At 43.7% G+C, this 19,271-nt stretch overlaps 2 protein-coding genes across 2 annotated transcripts in view; one reads left to right on the top strand and one right to left on the bottom strand.

Annotated features, from left to right (window-relative positions):
* Nucleotides 1–13,791, bottom strand: part of LOC136965363 (hyccin 2-like) — a 37,539-nt gene extending 23,748 nt beyond the window's left edge. The window contains exon 1 of the mRNA XM_067259495.1: nucleotides 13,655–13,791. The gene's annotated coding sequence lies outside the window, so the exon portion shown is untranslated. The remainder of the gene's footprint in view (nucleotides 1–13,654) is intronic.
* Nucleotides 13,792–14,881: 1,090 nt separating this feature from the next.
* LOC136963423 (CASP8 and FADD-like apoptosis regulator) lies at nucleotides 14,882–19,117 on the top strand. The gene is made up of 10 exons (XM_067257553.1): nucleotides 14,882–15,137; nucleotides 15,664–15,973; nucleotides 16,109–16,214; nucleotides 16,462–16,597; nucleotides 16,873–16,940; nucleotides 17,111–17,159; nucleotides 17,232–17,284; nucleotides 17,400–17,478; nucleotides 17,598–18,105; nucleotides 18,364–19,117. The coding sequence occupies exons 2-10, from the start codon at nucleotides 15,684–15,686 to the stop codon at nucleotides 18,491–18,493; spliced, it is 1,419 nt and encodes a 472-aa protein (XP_067113654.1). The 5' UTR covers nucleotides 14,882–15,137; nucleotides 15,664–15,683; the 3' UTR covers nucleotides 18,494–19,117.
* The last annotated feature ends 154 nt before the right edge of the window (nucleotides 19,118–19,271 follow it).

Raw genomic sequence — 19,271 nt, 5'->3', positions numbered from 1 at the left:
GATTGAAGCCAGCCAGCCATGACTGCAGAGTAGAACTTCACCCCGACTCACTTCTCCTCACACTGTCTCCCACTGCAGAATCACACACCACAGCTGTTGACTAAACGTGTGTGAGAGGGTTCAGCTCATTAAGCTCAACCAACAATCAGGTGTTCAGTACTGCTGGGTCTAACTGTATCATGAGAACCTGTGGTAGACAGACATGGAGAAAGACAGACCCAGAGAAAGAAAGAGACAGAGAGAGGGGGGGGGTGAGAGAGAGAGACAAGCTTTCCTGTTTACCCCACTTCAATCATTAGGACACAATGTGTCCTGGAACAGAGCACTGAAACATTGTTTTGGTACACCACCAACAATAGATTGCTACCTTTACCCAGTGTACTCACTCAAACCACCGCAAAGATACCTTCGTCGCAAAACAAAGCCCCGACAACTGCAGTGTGGGAATGTATTTAGGTCTAAATGTAGCACGCACGAGCACAGCATTTCTACTATCTGTCGACGTCTGTCATTTCAAAGACAAGAAAGCCCCTGCTCACCATGAGCTGGTCAGACCACACACTCCACAGAGGCCTTGGAGAGCTCGCTCGTGTTCAGAGACTGTAGGAGAGCCAGGCTGAGAGAAAGACAAAGTGTCCTATTGAAACACAGACAGGAGCATGCGCTGGCTGTAGTCGAGTTGCTTTAGTCGCTCTGCTTGGTGTGTGTGTGCGTTTGTAGTTTGGGTCTTTCTTCGTACTGTACTGTGTGTATATCTGTATATGAGAGTGTGTGTATGTGTGTACAGTCTGTGACTTGGACATGTCTGCCTTTCCTACAGTGTGTGTGTATGTGTGATTGTGTGTGTGTCTCTAATCTCTTTGACAGTGTAACTAACAAAATGAGTAGCAGTGAAACAGCACACCTCATCCTTAGGGCATGATTTTCTCCTTCCCTGCCTCCCTCCCAATCTCTCCTTCGCTCCCATGGCGTCAGGCCCCATCAGCCCACGCACTGTCTGTTAGCCTCCCTCTCATGCTGCTGCTGCCAAAACATAAAGCAGCGCTAGCTCCATGACTAGCATGCTAATCCAAACCCACACTGGCTGAAAGAGCAGCGCTAGCTCCATAACTAAAATGCTAATCCAAACCGGCGCTGACTGATACAGCAGCGCTAGCTCCATAACTAGTAGGGGTGGGGGAAAAATCGATTCACATTTGAATCGAAATTCAGTCTTCTAGCAATTCAGATCGATTCACAAATTTATGTGAATATACTTTTTTTGTGCAGGGCTCTAGAGTGCGACCAAAATGTGTACGGGTGCGACTAATTTTTTTCCGAGGTCGCACCGGTGCACCTAACCTCCTCGCATCCGCTGTCTCTCCACAAACAAAGCGTTTGTTATCCTAAAACGGAACTGACACTCATGGTTGGATCATATCGTGGTCTAAACCAATCAGAGACAGAGATGGGGCGGGTCTTTGCCTCTGATTGGCTGTGGTCCAGATATTCCTGTAGCTCCGTGCTGTGTGATTGAAATTACGATTTGAGCACCAGAGTCAGTTTAGCAGACCTGGGCATTGTATGGCCCGCGGGCCATAACCGGCCACAGGCTGTCTCAATCCGGCCCACGTGAGGTAAATCAAAAATTTAAAATAAATAAATGTGTTGAGCGGTAGTAAATATGTAGTCCTGAAAGACTACAGTGATCAGGCGATTTATGTGCGCTTGCGCAACCTCACCGACAGGAGAGTTAGCTGTTGGTTAGCCCTCGAAAATGAAAAACTTTGCCACTGATTAACTTTTAACAAGACATGGACTTCTAAGTATTTGTTTACTGAGGTCAAAGTGAAAGCTGTGAAGAAAAAAAACTAACGCGGACATAATAAGAACTTGACTGATTCAGTGGGCGCGGGCTGATGGTTTGCTAGTTGAACTGCAGACCCTGATCATTACCTGTCAGCTGTCCTTCGCATATCCAACTCAGACATTCAGACAGATTTCGATGCACTTGTTCAAGCCCAGTGGATTTCTCTCACAGAACAAAATTAACTGAAAAAACGTATTGCTTTTTGTATAAAGTTGATCAATTCCACATCTTTAACATACAGCAAAACAACTTTTCAGTGTTTGTGAAGATTAACTGGTTACAAATAAAATGAAACACTGTTGTTGTTGTTTATACTGTTTATTACTTCTATAATCTTTCCTATTTGACCTACACCAAAATCTAAAATATTTATATAAATATTTACAGAATATCCTTATTCTTCTGATAACCAGTAGCAGCTAATCAAAATATATACTTTACTGCTTTTTACAATGGGAGAAAATGAAGTGAGCAAATTGATGAGGCCCTCCAACACATTTCAGGTTTCTCATGTGGCCCCTTGTAAAAATTAATTGCGGACCCCTGAGTTACGAAGCTGGGCCATGGAGCTAACCCTATTTTGATGCTAGGGAGAGTGTGGCAAGATGATTTAGCCAAGGCCATAGGGCATGAAGGCCAAATTACAGGTGTTGGCCATCTGAAGGGCATGGGACAGCAAGGTGGGACCCGCTATAAGACTTTGAGCCATGAAATGTTAGGTCTCAGTTCAGGGAAGCACTTTTAACCCTTGTGTTATCTTCGGGTCATTCTGACCCATCAGTCATTGTGACCCACCGTCGTATTGCGACAACTTTACCGCATACAAAAACAAAGTGAAGCATTTTCTTTTAACCGTTGGGCTGTCTCAGACCCCCCACATTACAAAGGTTAAAAGAAAGTTATTTTATTTGTTTTTGTATTGGGTAAAATTGGGTAAACACAACGATGGTTCGTTATGAACCTTTGGGTCATGTGACCCGAAGGCAGCACAAGGGTTAAACTGTAGCACTTTCTATTTTGAAATGTTTTATTTTGCTTAAAATGTTTTAGTTTGGTAGCTCAGTGAAGCACTTAAAAGATTTTTTTATATACATATACAGTATGATTGTGCTTCAAATAAAAAATTTTTTTACCTACACCTTATTCTTGTTTAAGATCATTTACATAATATATATGAATGTATATGGAGCGTGATAAAAAGGTCACCTGGAAATTGTGGCGACGCAAGGAAAAATTTGGGTGCACCTAAATTTTGTGCTGGTGCACCTAAATAAAAAGGTTAGGCGCACCAGTGCAACCAAGGCAACAAGTTAGTCTGGAGCCCTGTTGTGTGATATTTTTATAAAAAGATTCATGAATTGATTTTTAGTCGAATCGTGACCCCAAGAATTGATTCGAATCGAACCGGGAGGTACCAAAAAATTCCGACCACTAATAACTAGCATGCTAATCCAAACCCACACTGACTGAAAGGCTCCATCAGCTTGCGCGCTAATCACATCTATCATATGAAAGGTGCTGTCTGAGTACCCCCTCCATGGATAGATGTCTGTGTTTACGTTGAGGGTTGTTCACATAAGCAAACAAATCTCCTGAGACTTGGCGCGGGGGGCTACATTGCAGGATATTTCACCCTGATATAGCTGAGCAGAGAAGAGGCAACAGGCTGTTTATCATCTCACCACATTGTTAAATACCCACACCCCCTCACTCTCTCTAAATGCACCATGTCTTTATGAAGTCACAAATTCCTGTAGGTAAACACCACTGAAACGCTCAAGTTTATTATCATCAATCACAATAGATTAAAAGGAGATATCAACACTTGAGGATCATTTATCAAGTCAGCAACAGGAAATCTATCACGTGTGCACACACACACTACCCACATAGAATGACCTCAACCATCTTTACACCTAAATAAGGCAGCAGCTTCTTCTAACCAGCTGCTGTCTGCTTCATAAACACACCTGTGTGCCAACACCATACAGACTGACCGGCTCCTCTCAGTCTCTTTTCAAGCCAAGGAGTTTTGACTCTTTTAAAAGCAAGGAGACTTGACTCTTTACAAACCAGGATACTTGACTCTTTTCAAAGCAAGGAGACTCGACTCTTTACAAACCCAGCAGCCTTGACTCTGGAGGAGTGTCAGTCAGCCTGTGTGGTCCAGGTTAGGTCCAGGTCCATGTCCAAGTGCAGAGCAGGCCCAGACCACCTCCCCACCCTGCTAACCACTGCTTCTAAATGAGCAGTCAAATAACCTGGGACGATACCAAGAGCAGATGTTACATAACCATTAAGACTAGAGCCCAACCGATATATCGGCAGGCCGATTTTATCGGCCGATATCAGGCATTTTCCAAACTATCGGTTTCGGCATTTATAATGGACGATAAATGAATATTATTATTTTTTTATTTTTTGTTATTATTGTGTTTTTGTTCAAAGGACTTTAAGTTTCATATCTTAAGTTTGTATTTTTATACATTTAATTTATCATAAACTTCATTAACATATTATTTTAGTGAGGAAATAATAACAGGAGTCAGATGGCTGAGCAATTACGGAATCGGGCTATTAATCAGAAGGTTGCTGGTTCGATTCCCGGCCATGTCAAATGACGTTGTGTCCTTGTTAAGGCACTTAACTCTACTTGCGTCGGGGAATGTCCCTGTACTTAGTTGCTCTGGATAAGAACTTCTTAAGTGACTAAATGTAAACTACAAATAACTACTGTTAGGGAAATCAGTTTGTTTTGTTACGCGTTTCTGGATTTTTAAAATATTTTTTTTATATCGTTTAACTACATGCTCTTATGGTTCTTCCCTTTGGCACTTACTTTGGTTGTTCACAATGTGTGCTTCATGTTTTGGCTACTCGCGATGTTTTTTGGCTATCTTGTTGTTATGATCAGTGACCTATGCACTTTGTAAAGCTCTCTCTTGGAAGTCGCTTTGGATAAAAGCGTCTGCTAAATGAATAAATGTAAATATCGGCCGATATCAGAATATCGGATTTTTAAATCACCAAATATTTGTATCGGTATCGGCCTTAAAAATCCTTTATCGGTCGGGCTCTAATTAAGACTGCGAGAGACCAATCATGACCAATACCAGTCTAAAGTAGCCCTTACCCTGATAGACCTCTCTCTCTCACACACACTCTTCTCTCACACACTTCCACTACAAGTTATTTTAAACAATAATTCCTCAGCAGCTGATTGTCCTGCAGAGTAGCTAGGTACAGAGATGAATGAGAGGCTAGTCAGAGGATTGATACGTTTGTTTACTATAACAGCAAACAACCTCAAGTCTGTATGGCAACCTTCACTACAGCAACATGTTTGTACAGAAGCCTGGATCACTGAAGACAGATATCACAGCTCAAGTAGAAGTATTGGCTCAAGTGACCATGCTCCTGTAGACCAGGTTATTCCTCTGTCACACTCTAGAAGGTTACCAAGATGTACTACCTCATCACCAGTCCAGAATGCACACTTTCAGTTCTAGAAAACCTGCAAGCCTTTTCTGTCACTGCTTCCTGTGTGGTCAAGTCAGTGTATTTTAATAGCAGTTTAAAATAACCTTCGGTTGACCAAAGTGCTTTACACAGTAAAATTAAAATGCACTGAAATGTACAAATAACACAAACACAATGACAGGATCACAAACACACCTCTGAACAGCTAATTGCCAGAGAGAATGGAGTGCTGAGGTCAGCCTGAGGGCTCCAGGTGGTGCCAGGTGTGTTATGGAACTCTGTTATCCAGACGGAGGAGTTGATGTGAGTATATGCAGCAGTGTCCACACCTGGGCCCTCAACTACGAAGCAAGTTCAACCCAGGATAAATTCTCGCTATCTTGCTTTACTAAGCCTATCAACCGCAATCGCAGCAGTATCACAACAGTGGTTGTCAACTCCTGAACTCAACCCAGGTTTCCCAGAGCAATGATTGCGGTCACAAGAGGCGTGTTTGCAAAATATGACCAATTACAAACATGGACAAGTCTAGAGCACCGTACTTCACACATGAAAAGCAAACATACATTTTAAACAAATATGAAGAGTTTAAGAGCATAATTCAAGCGGAAAGCAACACTGCTTCCAAAAAAAGTAAAGAATGTTGAGATAAAATTGCTGACTGTGAATGTGCAAGTTAATGACTTTCTCAATATCACTCATGAAATACAATACAATAGTGTTTTCTGTCCAATTAAATCCACAGGATCTTCGACAAATGGTGATGCAATTTTCAGGCATGCAAACAGGTCAGGTGTAAAAAAGGTGAGAACGATACAGCGAACCCCCAACCCTCTAGGGGGGTCCGTGGGCATTTCTTAAATTTTAACGTTAAATGCACCAATCTAGTGCACTTTGAGAGCAAAATTAAGAGGCTAGATGAATGTAGAAAACCTCTCCCAACTTTGCCCCTGATTGGCTGTGAGGTTTAGGCAGTAGGAGTGACGATTGGTTCCAGAGCCAGTTGTAAAGTTGCGAAGCATGGGTAAAATGCTGTGTTGGCCCAGGCCACGACCCCCCTCCACCCCTTCCAAATATTTTCTCATCAGATCTGCACAAATCACGTAGGTGACCCATTTTGTTTTCATTATATTAGGGGGGCGCCCCCCTAATATAATGGTAGGGGAAACACTGGTGTTGATCTGTTATCTCGAACATAACCTGCTACAGAGCAGGTTAGGAGTGCAGCATGAGTTACCATGGTGATCCATCCTGGTAAGAAGTGAACCACCATCGTGACACTAAAAATCCAGAGCTAAACCTAAAGTTACCTCGCTAACCCTAAATCCAGTTCTAATCCCACTAGTACTGCTAGTTTATGTACCCTTAGTATAGTTAGTCCACATATTTAAATTTTATATATGTTTATTGTATGCACCTTCCTGCCAAAGCAAATTCCTTGTCTGTGCAAACTTTAATGGCGAATAAATCCCATTCTGATTCTGATTCCAGCTCTGTATTATAGGGCTCTGGAGTCTGGAGCTGGGCTGAGAAGCAGCACTGGAACATGAACCTTGCTCAAGGCACTCTGTTACTAGGACTACACACACACCCAGTCAGGCAGACAGACCTGCCCCCCCCCCCCCCCCCCCACACACACACACGCACCACCTATACACACAAAGACACGGACACACCCGTAGACACAGACACACCTATCCCGCAGACACAAACAAACATGCAGACACACTATCACACACATAAGCAAGCAAACTCGCCACACCCATACATGTAGACAAACACAAACACACACCCACACAAGCACACTCAAATTGTGAGAAACGTTAGCTGTTGTAGGCCAGTGTCCCAGCGTCCCATGTCCTGATGTGTCTCCTCTGCCCCACATGAACAGGGCCTGGCTTCACCAGCACCGCGAGGGCAGCTCTCAAGGTCAGACTCACTCACACAATGAATTATTAAACCTCAACAAGCCCGTTGTTGAGACACCTCTCTCTATCTCTGTCTGTATTTTAAGCCACGTCTGTCTGTATGTAGGTCTGTCTCTCCATCTCTCTCCCTCCATCTCCATTCTCTTTCTTGCCTTCCCTCTCAGTTCCTCTCTCTCAGTTCCATTTTCTTTGTCACTAGACAGCAGATAAAATCCACACGTCAGAGCAGAGAGAACAGTGACACCAGAAACGACGAGCTGAAGTCTCGGTTAACATCCCCATTCCACCTAGGCAGAGCAGCACACACACCACACAATCTGGGACAGGGTCTACAGGATCTGATTGCAGTCCTGTCTCTCTCTCGCACACACATGCACACACACACACAGTGTATCACATGTTCATATAAACACATAGCACACTACAGTGTTGTGAGATTCCAGTCCAGACACATTCCAGAGAGATCGAGGGATTTAGTCTAATACCTGACCACACCAAACCAGTCAGCCATAATCTGGCCAGCCCTGACCACACCAAACCAGTCAGCCATAATCTGGCCAGCCCTGACCACACCAAACCAGTCAGCATTTAACTGACCAGTAACCCACTGTAAATTAGTACATACACGTGAAGGCTTGCACACTCACACACACACACACGTCTCTCTCAGACTCAGCCATTTTCTGCTGATATCTCTCAGCCGGCTAGTGGAACCTGATACTGGGGCTGTAGCAAGGCTGAGCAGCTCATCTAGGTTTCAGTGTGACAGACACAGGCCCGGTTGATCTGTAGCCTGCTTACTACAGGACTATTTAGTTACTGTCCCCAGAGCAGAGAGACAAGGAGGGATGGAGGGAGGGAGATAGATGGAGAGAGACAAAGAGAGGAAGGATGGCGAGAAACAGAGGGAGGGATAGCGAAGAAGGGAAAGAGGGGGGTGTGGTGAGAAAGAGACAGGGAGAGAGATAAGAGAGAAAGAAGAGGGGTGGTGAGAGAGAGAGCCCTGTTTTCTCCCCCAGCCCCCTCCTCTACGCCAGGCCAGGAGAATTGAGGCGAACACATCTTGGCTAAAATTAGCTCTGCTGCAGCTGCAGGGCCAGACAGGCTGGGACGGGGTGCTCATCGCTAGCTTGCCACACACACACGCACAGGGTTATGCAGGGGGGAGTGTGTGTGTGTCGGGGGAGGGGGGCACATGGTGCAGGTGGACACAAGGAGTCTCTCTCCTCCTAGGCAGGCTAATAATAACTAACACACACAGTCCTGATCAGCCACAGTGATTAGGTTCTCCCACTTCACAAGGAAAGGAGGCTGGGAAGAGGACAGCATCTTGTGCTAACATGATGCCAGGAGCATGGCATCCTACCTACTTACCTACCAGAACCAGCCTCCCAGAACCAGCCGATCAGAACCAGGCTCCCAGAAGCAACCAATCAGAACCAACTGTTCAAAACCAGCCTACCAGAGCCTGCTTCCCAGAGCCAGCCAATCAGAGCTAGCCTATCAGAATAAGAACAGGAGAAGGAGGCTGTTCTCCCCACCTGGCCGGACAGCTGACGGTGTGTGTGCGTGTGTGCATGTCAGGTGACTGAGCTGCAATAAAACACTGCTCTGCTGCATGAGGCCGTCAAGCTCTCTTTAGACAAAAAGCCAGCTTGAGCTGCACGCTGTCCTCCTGCAGACCACCAACGAGGAGAGGTGGAGGAACAGGAGGAGGAGCAAGGGGAGGAGACGAATAAGAAGAGGTAGAGGTGAAAGAAAAGGAGGAGAAAGATGAGGGAGGGTAGAGGAGAATGAGGAGGAGTAGCAGGATGAAAGGGAACAGGAAAAAGAGGAGAAGGGCTGGGAATGCATTACTACACCACTACTAATGCTGCCAGGGAGACTGCTAAACTGCTGAGCAGCAGGGAAACGGTGCCAGTTAATCTGGGGAGCACAGAGAATCATAACACCCAGGGAGAATGAAAACGTTCCAACAACAACAATAACAACAACCATCAAATCAAGCTGAATCAGAGACTGGAGATACAGCCTAGGCTGATTTGGCCTGATCCTTCACACTGCAGCAGAGAGACTAGGCAAAAGAGGCTTGAGCATCCCCAAGCTAGGCTAACAAAACAATCAAACTAGAATGTAATCGTGATAGGGTAGCATGTCACTGGCTAACACGTCAATGCTAAACAGAATATCTTATCAACAGCCCAGGCTAGCTGCAGGCAACCTGTCACCAGAACCATGAGTCAAGGCAACGCTGGCCGTCTTCTCTGCCATATCACAACAGCTAATGATGGGCAATAATTCAAGAGCTGCCACAGAATCTAGCAGAGTTTGGCAGCTGTTCAACTCAAGAGTCGTGACTGGCACTCACAACTAGAGCAAAGCTGCACAGTTTGACAACAATCGGGGAGCACGGTAGGATGGAGGCGTATCTTTACAAAACATCTCAGCTCACGAATCTCACTCCATGTTCAGGTTAACAACAACAAGAGAAGAACAATGCTTTGTTGAGAATCAAGGAACACACACTCTCACACGCTCATAAACACACACATGTGCTCAAAATCACACGCACACATTCAAAAGTCCACACAACCCCCCCCCCCCCCCCCCCCCCCCCCCCCCCAAATCAGTCAGGCTATGCAAGGCCTTTAAGACCTAAATCCTTTGTGCTTCAGCCAGGGCAGGATGTGTCACTTCCTCTTCCTGCTTGGGGCTGCAGCCGGTCATGTGACACGTGACGTTGGTCGCACGACCCTGCTGCATGAGCAAAGACTTAGTCTTGGGGAAGGGGACACACACACCAAGGATCTGTCACCCCAACGGATTGCCAACTGTAACAAGGAACAATTCTTTGGTCCTTCTCTTGGGAGGGCAGACATCACATCCCTATCCGGACGACTCCTTATAGCTTGTCCTGGCCCGCCCCCCCACCACCCTAAACCCTGAATGGGTTGAGATTTGCAGATGGTCAAACCCAAGGGGAGAAAGTATCTTGAGGAGGGAGAAGAGAGGAACGAGGGAGGTTAAAGAAGGGGGGAGGACAAGGGGGAGCAGGGAGAAGGAAGAGGCAGAATCGTGTGCACAACCGAACAACTGTAGAGCTGAACTTCACTTTGTTCAATCACAGCAAGAAGTAGTACCCAGAAAACATGGCTTGAGAACAAGGTCAATTCAGAGTCTGCTTTCTTGGGTCAGGAAATTGCTGTGTGGCATGAGATTACCCAGATTAGCACAGACACAGTTTGGACAGCCCCTTTGGACGGACTTGTCTGAATCTCTCTCAAATCAACCCGGCTATGCCCACTGGAGTCCATTATCCTCCAAGGTCGTTTTCTATCCCTCTCTTGGGACTCGGCATCGCAGAAGGGTGTTTCTAAACACGTGATCCCTTGGGACGCTGTACTCTAACATTAGGTGTAGGTGTCAAGGGACCAGCTGGTGTAGATGAGTTAGGGAAGCTAATTCATGGATGACCACCTCACACAGAGATGTCCCCCTCCGGTGTCAACACCCCAGGGACTCACAACGCCAGTCCAAGAGCCTGGACCCATCTTACACCCAATACAATTGATCTATTATTTATCCTGGGAGGTCTATGACACAAGGGTAACCCCCACATACAGAGACAAGCTAAATACATAGTAGGATATATACATTATTTATACTGAGAGATGTATGACTCCATAATACATTGAAGCCCAACGCAAAAGCAATAAAAGAGACATACAATTTATTATACCCTTAAGCAAGAGAAAAACCAATAAAAGAGGGGAGAAGATAGAAACTAATAAAAGAGTATGAAAAGTATTAACCTCCATGAGTCCTCTGCCCCTCAGACGTCTGAGGTGGATGAACAGAGGTGAGGGTCTGCAGATGTCTTAGTGGAGGTGTGTTCATATAGTCTAACAAACGGCCAGTCCACTTCCCAGTTGACCCCAGAGAACCAAACCCAGAGGATGGGAGGAGAGTTGAATTAAAGGTTAACTGACTGCAGCACTAAGACAAAATGCATTATTGACTTTGGCCACATGATTACCGTAGGAGCCTAGCACAACCACGGCCACCCTCCAGTGAGGGTCTCAAAGTCCATTTAAAAGAATGTGAGATTGATTTAATGGCCACATCCACAGCCATTCAGGGTGTTGCTGCCATAAAGAACATTTTCAAACACTGAAGACGGATAAGACAGAAGCTTGATTAAAAGCAACATGTACCATAGGTCTAGATCTTCAAAGCTGCCCTGTGTGAACATATGAATCCTTTATTGGATCCTGTGGGAGGTGAGCCTGGCCACGCAGGGGAGTGATGCTGTACACAGCAGAGAAGAAGCTGACAGACAGGCGTCATGCCTGGCCCAGTGAGTCAGCAGCACCAGTGTTCTCTCAGCACGCGACACACATGCCCAGCTGGTGCAAGCTGAATACGGAGGATGGCAGTCTGTGGACGAAGTCCGCTTCGCTGTCTCCCCTTCTGTGCATTTAACTCACCGAATACTACCACTACTGGTTCACAGTGCAGGAACTGCATGATGTCACAAAAATAATAACATCACACATTTTATCTAAACGTTAAAATTGTGTATATACAACACACCTAAATATACCTTATTTAACGGCCTGGAGGGTTGCAGGGCCCTGCACTTTGTTTGGGTATAGAGGAGTTGGGCAGAGAGAGACATCTCTGCTTGTGTTTCACTGGGCACTGTGGATAGTCCCTCATTGCTAATCCATGATGGGCTAATTACAGCTTTGATCCCCCAGGCAGGCATGTGTGTCCCTGTGTATGTATGTCAGGGAGTGCATGTGTGCATCAGTGTAACCTTGGGTGTGTGTCTGTGTCCCTCTGTGTGTGTGTGTGAGTGGGGGGGGGGGGGGGGGGGGGGGGGTAGGAGAGGAGATGAGGACCTTCAGAGCCCATGTTGGTTTAGGACTGCCAAGAGGGAGCTTTAGCCATTACTGTTATAGCCAATAAGCAGAGGTTCCTAGAGTAAATGTGTGACAACGTATTATGGCAGTGTTATATATTGCAGACTTTTCACTCTGTCAATCCAATTGTGATGCTTAGGGTCACTTCTATAAAATAAATTTAAAATATTGTTGGTCAATAGCCTTTTCTGAACACATAACACAGTCAATTGTCTTATCAACATACGATCCTAAGAATATGTAAACACATTCGGGACAGGTTCGATTGCTATGAGTAATTGTAATGTCTGAATAACAATATTTACCTCCTTAAACATGAGAATGAAACAAACGAAGTCAATTGACCACAGTGAAAGAGTGCCCTCATTCCCGAGTACGTATTTTGTTATACATCAAGGGTAATAATGGCTAACCAGTCGGTGCCAGTCTCAAACGCTGCTCTAGCCTCGTTTCTATTTCGTTCCGTAGCACGGAACCAATATCACCAGCCATTTCAAATAACTAGTTGAACTCTAAAGAAACAAAATTAACCGGGCATGTGCCCGGAAGACACTCCTGCTGGTCGAGATCACTCCCTAAACACATGGTGGATTAGTTAGAGGAGGTGGAGAAGGAGAAATGTTTAACCGATGGCGGTGAATTATCTCGCTCCTTAGTTCCACATCGTTGCCCATATTGTGAGGCATTTGGTGACTGACGACGAATGGGACACGACACTGAGCTGTGCTACTACTAAGTTAGCGCCTGTACTACCTCGACACGAGTGCTATCATTGTAGCTTACCACACATTACGCACGGTTTTGTTGTCTTATTACTGACCAACAATGTTGGTTACCTTATTAATTCACTAGGCCTAAAAACAAATGCCATTCAGCTCACCCAAACAAACTCGAATAACAATCTGGTTATATCCCAATCCCATATTATACTTTTGTTCTTAAATGGATTTAGATCTAATCATCATCACTAAATATCAAGTATATGTATGCTTGATGTGGCAGACTAGCTGTGACATTTAGCTTGCAAGCTAAACGTCTTGCTAGCAGACTACTTGAGTCGCAACAGTCCCAAAGCTCCAAGCAAGAACTGACACGTTACACAGAAAGGCTTGTACTAACCTGCTTAGGACCGAAGCAAAATCATTTTGGTTAGCTAGCTAGTACTGCTGCTCACGTAACGTTGCATCTGGTTGAGGACCAAAAAGAAAGACCGCAGTAGCGGTTTTTCTTTGCCATTCAATATCAAGAGCATCACCGGCCCATAAGCGGCGATCCACTAAAACACAAAGCAAGCTATAGTTAACCTTCAGTTTAGGAGTCAATACTAGCATAGGGAAGATAAGCTAGCCATGGTCAGGTTACCCTGTGCTAAACTAGCTAGCATTGATGTGTGTGGATTCTTGTTCCACGTCGCGAGGACTGCGACGAGTTGCATAGCCTTATTAGATGGCGACTGGTGAGTAGCTACTTACCCGGTACAGCAGCAGGAATATTGACTGTTACTATGTCATACATTAACATCGGTCGGTCAGTAAAATGTAAATCCAATCAGCGCGATTATTTTAGTTGTCTACATGAGTGTTGTGCTTACTCTAATCGAAAGGGTATCCTCCGACTGATCAGGCGAGTGATGTGCGATTCACATATCATTCTGGTTGAATCTTGAGAATCATTCTCAGCGTCCAAATGAATCTTCAGCGAGTCACGAGTGTGAGTCACGACGCTTCTAGAAAATGCAAATGGCCACAATTCAACCTTAAATATCAGCCTATTCAGTCACATTTAAAGACTAAATATAATGTAGATTTGGGAATGCAAATAGTGCGCTTAACTGGAATACAATTTAGTTTAAGATCGGGCTTTCCATACGAGTCAGTCACAAACACGCAAATCTTTAAACTGAATGGAATCAGATGACTTATTTTAACGTTAAGATTTGAAACACCCATCATCAGAGAACATTGCTGATCTCGCTTCTCTGCGGTGGAATTGGATCTAAAAGTGCCATTGCACAGTAGGACTGAAAGCTGAGCGGCTAAAACAAGATGAGGTGGACATGATAAGAAAAAAGTATGCAGGGAGGAGCATATTGTAGGCATATGACTGTTGGCTAATTGTCTACACTAGTGCACAGTGCCCGTGATGCAGTCGGTGATTAAGATGTCAGTGAAACGCACAAATACAGATTCCTTGAATTATAGATAGTGCATCGTGCCCGTGATAAAATTGGTGGCACACACAGATTCCTGGAATTAAAGATAGGGCACAGTGCCTGTGATGATGTTGGTGGAACACAGATTTCTGGATTTATAGATAGATATTGCCATGCCCGTGATGTACATTTGCAATGGGCTGTCAGTTTTGACATCAGAAAACACAATTGTAGCCTAACAAAATTCACTGATCTATACTGAAACTATTGGCTACTTTATATTGTAATTCTGTTCGCTAGCCAGCCCCTTTAAAAGCAGCTGAATATTGGTTTGTAGCCATAAAAAGCTCTATATCTAGATAATGCACAAAATAAATAGGGTTAATGCCAATTTCGTTAAAACATTTTTCAATAAAATCTAACGCTATCAAGGGGTATTCCTGCCTGGATATTCTGCTGGTTAGGTTTCAGTCATCCTGCTCGACAAGGATCCTTAAGCCTATGTGCTATGGCGATCATTTTACTTTCATTTGGTTTGAAACTAATATGACCTTTCTGCAACATGGAGAGGTCGTGCTTCTAATTTATTCACGTTGCTATATATATTTTCCGATACAAGCATGAGTTTTTAGGCTAAACCGTTGATTGTGGCAGTTTTTTTTCTTCTTTTTCGCAAAGGTGTTTCCCCATCGGAGATTTTTTAGGTTTCTTTTCCGTATTTCCTCTAGTTTGGGGAAATGCGTCACGTACTGGATATTTAATTAATCGGCTTATATCTATTCATCTGGACTCTGACTTACAAGGTAGGCTAATACATTTGTATTAAGGCAACATTTTTAGCCTATTTTTTCGATGATAGTAGGTCACGTTTGTGCGTAAAATGCTTACCGTTGCCAAGTCGTAGCCTTTGTCAAGATCGGTGTTGTTAGAAACCATCTGTTGCTCAAGCTATAATATAATTATTCTTCAGTTGAAGGTTGGTTGATTTAGTCATATTACACATGCCTCAGTCTAATGTGTAACCTAGCCTAATTATTTCTGTGCTCAACTCTTCGAAGTCCAAAAAGTAGCCTAGTGGTATAGTTTTACCATGGAGCACACCACCATAACGGCCGAAACAGTCTATTCAACATTAATAACTGAATAAGTAGGCTATTTTGATTTGATTAAATTAAATGGCTACAATTGGTAATCATTTCAACGACCACATAGGCTGTAGCTACACTAAAGGGACCTATTTTTTACTAATTATAAATTCCAATAAAATTGGGCCTGCTATTCAAAACTCTCTGTTAACATTCGGTAAAAAAGTGTGGTCTCCTCTTTCAGTGGTGTACGATATAATCTCTATGGGGGAAGGACAGCTACTTCAGACCATCAACCGCATAGCGGAGGAGCTCAGTTCCAGCGAATGCAGGAGGCTGGAGTACCTGTGTGGAAGCCCGGGTTCCGTCAGCAGCGGGCCGGATGTGAGAGAAATGTTGAGGGCCCGATTGAGCCAGGGTGATGTGAATCATCTGTATCTGGTGGAGCTCATGTTCAGACTGGGGCGTTTTGACCTGCTAAGGAAGGTGTTCCTGGTCAATAAGCAGGACGTGGAGAGAATTCTAGGCCACCACAAAGGTGTGTCAGAGTACAGGTTAGAGATCTTTACTTGTAACCTCAAGCAGATACAGGGCACAATATTTGTCATGGTTCTCTTTAGGAGTCATTCTCTTTCTATTTTAAACTTTTTTTCTCTCTCTTTCTCTGTCTCTCTCTCCCTGTATCCCAGATATTTGATGGATGATTTGAGTGAGGACATGGGGTCAGAAGACTTGCAGGCTGTACTATTCCTGCTCAGTCACACACTACCTAGAGACAGGAGGGATAAAATTAAGGTAAAAAGTAGAAGCTTAGCATTCCAAGAGCTCTAGAAAAAAATACTTTGCATTACATGAGACATGGCAGAATACTTTATTTACTCTCATTCCTGGCATGCTCAGTATGCTTTTGTCATGACTGATTGTTTCACTCTGAAGGTGGGGGATGTTTATGAATGGCGCTTGGGGAAATACTCTGCTCTCAATCTCTCAATGTAATTCTTCTTAGTTAATCAGTGATTATTTTATGACTCTTATGTTACAGAACTTCCTTGATGTTGTTGTGGAATTAGAAAAGTTGGACAAAGTGTCATCAGACAGTGTGGACATGATTGAGCAATGTCTAAGAAATGTTGGCAGAGTTGATCTGGCCAAGAAAGTCAATCAGTACCAAAGTTCAGGTGAGAGTGCAAATTCTCTGGATACTTTGTTGTGCTCCTTACTCTTTTGGTAAACTGTGAAGATATAGAAATGCCCTAAACTATAGTATCTGTTTGGATGGTGGCTTTGGATAAAAGTGTTCCTGATGACTGAATATGAATTCGGTCTGCAAAGTTAATCTTGTTGCCAGCTACCAACTAAGGCGTCAAGTTGTTTTTCTTGTTGTCACCTAAGCAAAGAAGTGTAAATGAAAAATCAACTATATAGAAAATCTCCCTTTGGTCACTTTTCATAGTCGGAACATCACATCCGCCATCAGTTTGCCTACATCAAAGGGTTGAACCGAGGACAGATAGGACTGCTGTGAGTAACTTTCACTTTCCCTCTTTTCTCTTCACCAATTGGAATATTCCCATAGCGTAAGAAATCTCTGAAATCCCCCTCTCAAGAGTAACAGAACTAGTCTTTTTTCATATGTTGGTATGTCATATAATAGTTTTTTCTGCTCCTCGGTGCTTTGCCATTCCCTGTAGGCCATTGCTGCATTTTCATTAAAACAGAGACATTCCTTACATCAAAGTGGTAAGTTAATTTACACCTACTCATACATTAACTTTTGCTTTCAGTAAAAAAACATTTGATTTTGGATTTCAGTTCCACATAAGGTTTACGTGGCAGAGCCTGAAACCAGAAGGTCATACTGTCAGGTGACTAGATCCTGTAATACACACAAGATTGTGCTTCATGCGCAGTTTCCTTACAGTTTGTAATTTCCCCTTTGTCCAGAGTGGTGTTATATGAGGCTGTTTGCTTGTTGTGCAGAGCCCAGTGGAGGATTACAGACTACGAACAGATGGCCCAGGTGTATGTGTCATCATAGACTGTGTTGGCAGTGATGGAGGTTAGTGGTCACATGCTGTACCTCCACAAGTATTGTTTTTACATGTATTTCATTTATTTACCTGAAAAAGAACTTTATAAAAAATGGTTTGGTCCTTTTTCTTCTCCACTCCACTCCAGGCATGTTGGAAGAAACATTTATCCAGCTCCATTTCAAGGTGATCCTGCATAAGTGGCTGAGCGTTGAGGAAATGCTGTCAGTGCTTAGGGGTGTGTCCAAACAGAGGGAGATCCAGGAAGCAGACGCGCTGGTTGTCTGCATCATCAGCCGGGGTACGGCCACCGACCTCCTGGCGACCGACTCCCACAGCGTTGGTGTCCGCTTGGACTCAGTTCGGAACCTCTTCACCTCAGACACCTGCCCCAGACTGACCGGGAAGCCCAAACTCTTCTTCATCCAGAGCTACCGGGTCCCCAAGACCCAGCGTCTCTCCAGGGCCGTTCACAGAGACGAGGACCTGGAGACAGACGGGCTGTCGTCCCTCACGCTCGGTGTCGAGACTGTGCCCGCGGGGGCTGATGTCTTCTGGGGCAACTGCTGGACAGAAGAGAGGCAGCTGGAGGAGACGGCCCACCATTCTGTGTACCTGCAGGCCCTGAGCCAGAGCCTGGTGACAGCACAGAGGAGGTACCAGTCCAACAGAAACAACACATTCTTCCACATTCTTCTGTTCAGTCAGTGAATCAATTTATTAATCATTAATCCCATTCATTTATACAGCAATAACTTTGTTAACCAAAGTGCTTTACAGTAAATTTAAGAGCACCAACATTAACACACTCTATAAGGATGAAGCACTACACAGATGACAAAACTGTATTGTAATGTATTGTATTTGATTGTATTGGATTGTAATGTACTGTTTTTTTTACTGTGTTTCCGCAGGAGGACACACCTTGTGGATGTTCACACGGAGATCAACGGAATGATATTCGACCACAACAGAAAAAGTCCTGGTGCAATGTACCACATCAACTTGAGACACACTCTGAGAAAAAACTTGTATTTACAATAGTCAGCTATGTAAAATGTTTTATTCAGTACCACTATCCATTATACCTGCTGAAATATAATATAGTGAATAGTGCCCCCTGCTGGAATCATTGATGTCAACACCCAGCGTTGGCCACATCGTCACTTAAACAGCTTTATGAATGACTTATTACTGCACTTTTAGAAGTCTAGAGTAATTTTGACATGTTTTATCAAGGTAGAAATTATTCCAATTACTTTGTTTCATTAGTAGTTGTATTGCTCCCACCTATCTATACCTCTTGCCTCAATTCTCTACAGTCAGGGAAGCATTAGTATTATTTATAGATATACATATGAGCCATTAACACTATAAAGTATGTATATTTTTATTAACATACTAATATCTTTGCTATATTGTGAGATGTTATATTGTTAAGTTATATTGGTGTCACAGTTACTTTTCAGTACACAACTATGCAGCTACAGTAAACGCACACAATGATTTAAAACACAGAAGCATCCATCCACTTTCTTATTTATTTTATCCTTAGTACGTTCACATTTGTTTGATTTACTTTTATACATAGGCTACTTACCTTATTGTCACCTACATCAATTAATAGAGATGAATGCTATCAAGACTAACACGTTTTATTTTATAAAACTATCCACAAGTTCTCTCAACTTTGTTTTCTCATTCTTTGCTTTTCATGAATACATATACAAACAATAGAAAAACACCACTTAAAGTTTTGTAGTAGCTTTTTTTCTTTTAATTGCTTTCACATGATTTGATCAAAAACAAACATGATCTGTTT

This window comes from Osmerus mordax, chromosome 2, assembly GCF_038355195.1.
Source record: "Osmerus mordax isolate fOsmMor3 chromosome 2, fOsmMor3.pri, whole genome shotgun sequence".
Taxonomy (NCBI): Eukaryota; Metazoa; Chordata; class Actinopteri; order Osmeriformes; family Osmeridae; genus Osmerus; species Osmerus mordax.
The sequence above is the reverse complement of the archived record's forward strand: the minus strand, read 5'-3'. Positions and strand labels throughout refer to the sequence as shown.

Bases quoted from the DNA above. Each gene is read 5' to 3' on its own strand.
- LOC136963423 (XM_067257553.1), top strand. From the start codon at position 15,684: ATGGGGGAAGGACAGCTACTTCAGACCATCAACCGCATAGCGGAGGAG. The intron at 17,160-17,231 runs GTAAGTTAATTT...TTTGGATTTCAG, and splicing joins ACATTCCTTACATCAAAGTG to TTCCACATAAGGTTTACGTG. The intron at 18,106-18,363 runs GTACCAGTCCAA...GTGTTTCCGCAG, and splicing joins CTGGTGACAGCACAGAGGAG to GAGGACACACCTTGTGGATG.